Source organism: Poecilia reticulata, linkage group LG9 (assembly GCF_000633615.1).
Source record: "Poecilia reticulata strain Guanapo linkage group LG9, Guppy_female_1.0+MT, whole genome shotgun sequence".
Taxonomy (NCBI): Eukaryota; Metazoa; Chordata; class Actinopteri; order Cyprinodontiformes; family Poeciliidae; genus Poecilia; species Poecilia reticulata.
Window position 1 is genome coordinate 14,335,637 of NC_024339.1, and position 8,777 is coordinate 14,344,413.

The 8,777-nt window shown below is 40.9% G+C and overlaps 1 protein-coding gene across 1 annotated transcript; it reads left to right on the top strand.

Moving 5' to 3' along the window:
• Nucleotides 1–2,641: 2,641 nt before the first annotated feature.
• Nucleotides 2,642–7,653, top strand: lipg (lipase, endothelial). The gene is made up of 10 exons (XM_008418087.2): nt 2,642–2,951; nt 4,197–4,381; nt 4,500–4,679; nt 5,104–5,215; nt 5,305–5,523; nt 5,631–5,873; nt 6,044–6,161; nt 6,437–6,664; nt 6,881–6,985; nt 7,064–7,653. Exons 1-10 carry the CDS (start codon nt 2,873–2,875, stop codon nt 7,074–7,076), a joined length of 1,482 nt encoding a protein of 493 aa, XP_008416309.1. The 5' UTR covers nt 2,642–2,872; the 3' UTR covers nt 7,077–7,653.
• Nucleotides 7,654–8,777: the final 1,124 nt, after the last annotated feature.

Below are 8,777 nucleotides of genomic sequence, written 5' to 3' on the forward strand. Positions count from 1 at the left end.
TACTTCTAAAGTGACAGTTGCAACGCTGTTCATTGTTCTGCACCTTGAAACAGAGAGAAAGAAAATGTCAGCTATATTTGCGGAATGTCTTTTACTCTCACTTCAAGAAATAAGATGTTTGATGAATATATATATATATATATATATATATTTTTTTTTTTTTTTCCTCAGTGTGTGGATTTAATCTTATAATTCTGGCATGTTTACCAGAATCTCTAAACATGCCTCTCAGACAGAGTCTTGTCGAGAATTTAAGGATTTTTAGAAGACGAAATATCAACAGTTTCAATTTTAGGATCCGACCTGTTTGACGTTATTTGGCTAGACATATAAAAGAATAAGTTATTCACAGAAAACACACCAAACTATATAAAATTCAGTGCTAAGGCACCGCCTGTCTCTCGCTCTCATTTATTAACTGTTTTATTAGAATCCTGGCCTTTGGATGGGCGGGCAGACATGAATAAATGCACTTACTACTATTTTCCTCTTTTCAGAGACATTACAAGCTCCAGGGAAGAGTATAGAAAAATTCACATAATTTCAGTGACACTGGCTGATAGTAATAGTGTAATCAGACTTATTCACTCAGATTCCTGCGTCCTTCCCGACTTACCACGGAGCCCGAAGAAGTCCGATCCAAAACGTTTTCCAGCGCTTCCAAATTCTGAGTGACGTCAGGTAAATTATTTATACACTAGCGAGGGTACATGGCCTGGACGTCTCCGCTTGAACTCCAGTGACCTCCTCAGACGCTATGGTGAATCTTTATAAGCACACAGTTATTAATAGGTAAGGGGCTAAAAATAGAAGAAATTATTTTCAAACCATGCTGTGTCCCTGTTCTCATTTTTAAAATACATTTAGGACATTGAGTTTTTTTTCTCTTTTCTAGTTTTTTTTCCTTTTAACCAACTTTTGACAAAGAAAATGTAACATTAAACTGACCTTTTGTTTGTAAAGGTAATTATTGTCAGTATCTGAAACATGAACACACTTCAGGACACGACATCTTGTTCCGCACAGCTTTTGTTGTTGAAGGTTGGAGACTATAATTAGTTTATGCAGAGCTACATCTGTGTCATATGTGTGTTTCATTTTAACAAGGTGTTTCTGCTAACGATAAAAGAAACTAGGTCCTTTTTTGAAAATTGTCACATATTTAACTAAAATAACAGAAACAAATTGTGTTCTTTAAGGCTGCTACACAACAAATTAATCAAAAAGTACATTGTGAGTCAGGTGTTAACATAAAGTAACACTGATGAATCTATGAGTTTTAGGAACTTTTTTTAGCTCTACTTACATTTAATTGAGAATTCAGTTGACGAACGTGAAATTATCGAGGAAAACTTTTACAGCAGGAAGTTTGTTTCTCCTGCAAAAGGGTTACATTTGGCAAAACACACAAATGATTGTTTATTTAGATTTTTTTTCACCACATTTTCATGAAACAAAAATTGAAATTAAAAAAGAAAATCATGGAAGTTATATCTGCTGTGTGCAAAGTCGAAGGTTTTCCACTTCACCTCGCCTTTCCATACAAATCAAGTCAGGTCTGCGTCGGCATTTTTGTCTTATTTTCATTAGTTTCCAAAAATCAGCATTTTCATCTGAGTTTTAAACATTTGTTATCCAAGTTTGCTCACTTTTTTATCTCACTTGTATTTTGAGAAAGCACAATTTTGTCAACAAGTCCTCTGTTGACGAAATCAGTGATGAAAAATAAGAAACAGATCAACACATATTCATGTGTTAGAATGGCATAGTCAAAGCACAGACCTAAATGTAACTGAGACTCTGATGTGCAGAGATTTTTGTGTTTTTTATTTTTATGTTTTTGATTTGGCGGCACCTTTGCAACATCAAGTTGCACAGGTGATGATTTTTTTTTATTAGTGCTATTGAAAAGCTTTGTGTTTTCTTTCAGCTTCACAGTCACGAGCTGCCATATATCTCAGGACTATGATCTCTAAACCCTAACAAAAACATATTTACTTGTGTGGTTGCAACGCATAGAACGGGAACCAGATACCAAGGGGGGCTGCTGCAGTGGCAGGTGCCACTTCCTTTTTGGCACACCCTGATGTATGAACACACAAACACTGACTGTATTGTAGACCCCCTTGCGTGAGTGAGCCCATTCTTTGCCTCCAGCATTGAAACTGGTCTGCGCTCTAAGCTGGTGGTTTGGCTGCGCGCCAAGAATAGGGGAAAGATGCTTTCAGTGTGGGTATGGGTAGGGGGTCTCCATCCCCCACGCAGCACGGCCTTTTAAATATATTCCACGGTGGGGTGGATTGTTTCCATCCCATGACGCGGCTCAGAAAATCCTCAGCTTTTATCACCACAAGAAAACAAACTCACTGCGTTTCCCCTCCTCCTTTGTTTGTTCTCCCCACTTTGTTTCTGCCATCTACTGATCCCGTGAGCGTCAAACAGCGACAGGGCATCTGACAAGCCATGCCAACGGGGCTTGCGTCACACACAAAAAACGTGAGGAACTACTACTCTTTCTCCATTCAAGAGACGCCACGCCCTTCGGCGTAAACAATCGGGGGCTTGACCAATAAGATCCGCGATAGATCAGCCGATGATCAGATGACTACAACGAGAACGTATTTAAAACTGAAAAGGGGGACGTTCAGCCGGCAGATTCAAGTAGTTGTAGAGTCGGTCTCCTGGAGGCGAGCATCCAAAAACAGGACGCGCCGGTTCTCTGTCCCACTTTGTCACTGGATCAACATTCACTGCTTTACCTCAAGGAGCAGCAACAACAACAACAACAACAACAAAAAACCCACCCAGAACATTTTAGACTCGCTTACAGCTTTTTTTTTTTTTAAAGTGTTGCTTCCTCTGTGATTGAGAAATGAATCTCAAGATATTTTTATTATGGACTTTTCTACAGTATGTGTCGTCCGCTTTAGGGGAAAACAGTGTTCTTAAAGGTAAGCGCTCCAAGTCTATTGTTCATTCATTTCTTTGTCTGCTTTTTTTTTTTTTAAATGGCATTGCTTGATTCTAACATAGCTGACAATAACCTTTAGTGATTTCTTAATAAATTCACAGTTCCCGCCCTGAATGGGATGAATGTATAACAGAAAACCCATCCAGAATAAGCGATCCAAAGCAGAAAAGCGGGATGGATCCAATGAGCCAAGACTGCGACGTGTCCTTTTTTTAGACTCTTGAAGGGAGGTTCTCTCCACCACGCCACGTCTCTTCCCCCACCTCTGTTCTGTCTGTTTAAACCATTCGGACATGTGTTCCGCTGAATCCGCGTTTTTACTACTGACCGCTCGGCTGAAGTCATTCTGGCCACTGTGTCCAATTAAAGGGTGTTTACGTTGAACAAATTGTGGTGATGGTCAGCCACCGCGCGGCGAGCTTCTGCTGGCCTTGTCATTAAAATCCACTCGGCCAGTCAATTAAACGCTGAATTAAATTGGATCTCCTGCGTCCGGATGAGGGGGAAGCAAGTTTTATTTGACTCGGTTCTGGTTGGTTCCAGAGAATCTTTGCGCCAGAGCAGCAGGGTCATTTCAGAAATGTGGCATTCAGGTCTGAATGAGGCGCGTAAAATGCCGTAATTACGAGCTGCAGCGGTGTGAGAGGGAGTGAAGTGCCCATGCAGGTTTGCGCTCCTTTTGTGCAGCAGATGTCTGATGCATCAGCCGGTCGGCCGCTTCAAGTGCCAAAGTTTAGACCCTCAATAGGCTTTAGTTTAAAGTCACATGATCCAAATCGGTCTTTTTTTTCTAATACCAACTTTTTTTTTTTTCTTTTTAAATGTTTTGTATCATTTTTCTTGTTGCATTTTTGGTTCGGTGATATACAAGCCAATTCATGACGGGGAGTGGCTTTACAAGCCACCACATCCACAGTATATAAATAAATGCAATAAGTACTATTGCAATGGTTTAAAATGAAATTTCATTTTGTGCTGCCAAGACAGTTGCATCCACTCACTGTGACTTTGCAGCAATTCAGCATGCATGTGTTGATTCTGGAATAGAATGACTCTTTAACATCCACTTCAAACTGAGTAGCGCACAAATGACGCTTGCTGTTCTAGGAGCACTTTTGATATTTGTGGCTGTTGCCATTATTTGGTCGTAGTTTCTCATGGAGCACTTAAATTGAACGACCACTTGATCCGTTCCAACGTTTTTAATTGCGTTTTTTCTCACCAGGTGAAGACGAGGGGTTTGAATCAACGGACTGGGAGGCTGTCCATGGCAGGATTAAGTACAACATGAGGAAAAGTTTAGACTTGGACCAAGAAGGGTGCTACCTGCAAACTGGCAAGAAGGCCTGTTTAGAAGAATGTGGCTTCAACTCTACAGCCAAGACCATCTTCATCATCCATGGCTGGACGGTAAACGCCTGCTTTACGTTAATCTAGTTTTAAAATCCACCTCAAAGATTGAAAGGAAGTGAAATGTCCAATGAAGACGAAATCTGCCTCGGTTCTAATTCTGTTCATGTCCCTTCAGATGAGCGGCATTTTCGAAACCTGGATGCATAAGCTCGTCTCTGCAGTGATGCAGCGTGAAAACGAAGCCAACGTGGTGGTTGTCGACTGGATACCTTTGGCTCAGCAGCTCTACCCCGACGCAGTCAACCACACACTTGCTGTTGGGGTAGACATTGCCAAAATGCTCGACTGGCTACAGGTGTGTGTGTGTGTGACATAACATCCGAAAAGACTTCCTCTTGTGAATCACAGTTGTAGTGAAAACTGCATAAATGCTAACAAAGAATATACTCATGAACCACATGGTTTGAGAAAACATTTAAGTTTCCCTTTTCGAGTGAGTCACTAGGTTTTACATATACTGGCAAAAGCATTGAAAGGATTTGTCAAAGATTTACTTTGGATTTTATGTTTTTTTTTTTTTTTTTTTTTTTGCAGAAACTAGCAATGAAAATAACACTTTTGCATGCACATATTCCAGTCACGTCTCAAAAACCTCACTGCTGTGTAGTTTTAACAGTTTTCATGTTCAGATTGCAACTGGTTCAGCAGCACTGCAGACTTGATTAATCAATTTTATGGCAACTGTTAATAAATGTTTTTTTCTTTTTCTGTGTACACAGGAGGAACATAAGCTCCCTCTGGAGAATGTTCATCTAATTGGATACAGTTTAGGTGCTCATGTAGCTGGTTTTGCAGGAACGTATGTAAAAGGGACTCTTGGTAGAATCACTGGTAAGACGAATGCATTTAATCCCTTTTAAATAAACTTTGCTTAGAAAATGTTAAGATTCTGTTGGCTTACCACTTTGGGTTTCTTGTAGGTCTGGATCCAGCGGGGCCCATGTTTGAGGGTGTGGAGGAGCAGAAACGCCTGTCCCCTGACGATGCCGACTTTGTGGATGTTCTGCACACGTACACTCGGGAGGCTTTAGGTGTGAGCATTGGAATCCAGCAGCCAATTGGCGATATCGACATCTATCCAAACGGTGGTGACGTACAGCCTGGCTGTGCGCTCGGTGAGATGTTGGCGGCAGCAGGAAGTGAGTCCTTAAAGACGGTCCATCGTGACCTTTTTTGTAATTTTAAGACCTAAACTAATGGGCGTTTCAATTTCCTAAATGTTGTGCTTAATTTCTGTTTTCTCCAGACTTCATGGAGGTGATGAAGTGTGAACATGAGCGAGCCGTGCACTTGTTTGTGGACTCCCTGATGAACAAGGAGCACATGAGCTACGCCTACCAATGCACCGGGCCAGATCGCTTCAAGAAGGGGATCTGCCTCAGTTGCCGCAAAAACCGCTGCAACAACATTGGCTACAATGCCAGAAAGATGCGCAAGAGACGCAACAGTAAGATGTACCTGAAGACCCGAGCCAAGACTCCTTTTGGAGGTAAGAAAACGGATATGACCTGGAAATTTACTACGACTTTATCTTATACTCTGTACACTTGTTGTAGTAAGTGATAAGCGATTCTGCCATAAACCAGAGGAGGTCCCGTGACATGTAAACTGCTACTGTGTACACATTACCGACTAAACATTAACGGTTTTCTCTTGAAGGATACCACTATCAAATGAAGATGCACGTGTTCAACAGGAAGCAGTTTGATAATGCAGATCCAACATTTTACGTGAAGCTGTACGGTGGTCATAACGACACGGGAAACATCTTTGTTGTGTAAGTTCAAGATCTAGCCTGAAAAACCAGTCTTGCTGGAATGTTTTGACATGACCATGCGTGAAGCTTCTTGGTTGAGCTATGTCAAAGCAGCTGCCTGCTTGGTTCTCTTGGAAACCTGCTAAAAGCCATATAATGTATATTTGACTTGGATCTGGTTGCTTCTGGCTCTAAAAGTTGCATGTAACTGATTTTGCTCGCCTGATCTTTGCTGTTCCTCAATCTTCAGATGCTTTAGCAGGTTTCCTGACGATCCCCCAATGTCTCTTTTGCAGCCATGCTGATCCTATTGGCCTGAACTTCACCAACACTTTCTTGGTGTTCACTGAAGAGGACATTGGTGATCTGCTGAAGATCCGTCTGAGCTGGGAGGGGGACTCTGAATCCTTGAGCTCTGTCATAAAGTACTTCAAGAACTCTTTCTGGAACTGGAACGCCAAGGCTGTCAAGCCTGTGCTGGAAATCCGACGGATTCGTGTGAAAGCTGGAGAATCTCAGAAAAAGTAAGCAGCAGATGGCAAGGTCTATAACATGGTTATCAAGAGCTGGTCTCTGATGCACTGCAATTGCATTAATTGCCAAATTACCATCTCGGTGTGTAAAAGTTCTCTAGAGGCCTGGTGACAGTTTGCTTTTGCTCTTTTAATGTCTAAACCATGCAGGGCCTTGATCTGGCATGTTGAGAGAGCACTGTATTAAAGTTCTTTTGTTTGCTGCAGGTTTGCCTTCTGTGCACAAGACCCTTCAAAAACGGAGATCTCTCCAGGAGAGTCGATAACCTTTGTTAAATGCCGTGACGGCTGGGAAGTTAAACCTAAAAAAAGGTACCCAACTTGATTTTTACAGATTTTTGTCACACTTAAATTTTTTTTTTCCATGTCTAATTCCGAATCTCCTTAAAGGTTACCAATGTAAGAAGTTGAGACTTCAAATGACCAATACACAGTCACCACGGGGAGCCCCAGTGTGGGTCAGAGGAGGAGGAGGAGCATCTTGTCACTTCTGCACTTTTGTTGGATTTATTGGTGCACTGGGGAAGGAGGCTTCAGGACGTGAAAGTTTCTTGGAATGAGGACTTTGGGGGTCTTGTCTACAAGAAAGGTGGACTGGGTCGTGGCCTTGGAGGTCCCGTCTGCATTGAGACTGCTGGGAAAGTCGTGGAACGTTACTCTTCTGCGGATTAGTGAAGTGGAGCTTCGTGCCAGGAAATGCCAGCCATTGTAGTACATACTGTACATTTTTAAAAATTATTTATTAAAAAATAAAGCACTGCAAGACCAACATAACTTATCAGCACATCCCATAATGATGCATGTTTAATTTTTCCAGATGCAGTATTTGTGTGTGTGTGTCTGTGACCAAGAACTGCTGAGAGATTACTGATACACTGTATTTTGACCCGTTAAATACAACATAGTGTTACAAAGTGTCATTTTTGGGGTGTGTGTAAATACTGTAAATATTTTTGCAAAATAAAGTAATTTGTAGAAACTTTTCTTGTAATTTGTTTCCCTTTTAAATGTCGGCTGATATTCTCAGTCATTGTACAGCAACTCTAATTGTGGCTGTGATTTGCAATAGACTTTATATTTGTTTTTTTTTAATGGCATTTGACCTCTTGGTAAGTGTTAAACCAGTTTTTCTGAATCTAGTCTCCACAATATTTTGGGGGGAACCAGATCCATAAATGTATGGGGAAAGAGTTGAGTGGTGCTTGAACTGGGACTAAATGAGTAAACTGGACTGATGGGATAACAAGAGAAGTGAGAAACTCTTTTGCTATCCTAGGAACCAATCAGTTCAGTTTTAAAGATTTAATTCTGTTTCAAAACGTTACCTTCCCCCTCTCCTCAGGAATGCAGTTGGAACTATATTGGATCTACAGAAAGCATTCGGTGGGGTAATGCAAACTTAAAAGTGGTAAAGTTTAAATGCCTTCCAAATGAGAAGTATATGATAAAGGTGGTGATAGACTGGATGGAGAGGATTGGGGTGATTTATGACAGAAAATGTAAGAATAAAAACTGTTTTCATAAACATTATTCCACTAGTGATGAACAATATTAGTGCTGTTTCCTCAAAATAAGAATGCTTTTGGTTCAAATCCTGACTTTGGTTCTTTCTCCATAGAGTTTGCACGTTTACTTGCATCTGACTTCTTCCATTTTAGGTTGTTACTCCAAACAGCCTCAGGTCTTAGTGTGTGCATAGTTGTGTGTCTCTGTAATGCCTCATAACAGGCTATAAACCTGTTCAGGGTGAACCCACCTCTCGCCCAATGCTGCTGGAGATCAGGCACCAACACTGTTATTTTCCACACACGGGTGGAAAATAACCAATATGGACAACATTTAATATCAGTTCCTTAATGGGACAGCTAAGGTCAAATGGTTTGGAGAAGAAGTTGGATTAAATATTTACATTTTACTCATAGTTAGCATCTGAACAGCTTCAAACCTGTACTAACATACAGAACTGAGACAGAAGTTGGAGTTCAATAATTTGAAGTCATTTTATGCTGAAAAGTGCTTCCGAAGAGGTTACTCATTTGTGTCACTCGATATGTTTTCATTTTGTCTGAATAATTGATCAAACTGACTTTACCTCAAGCTAAAC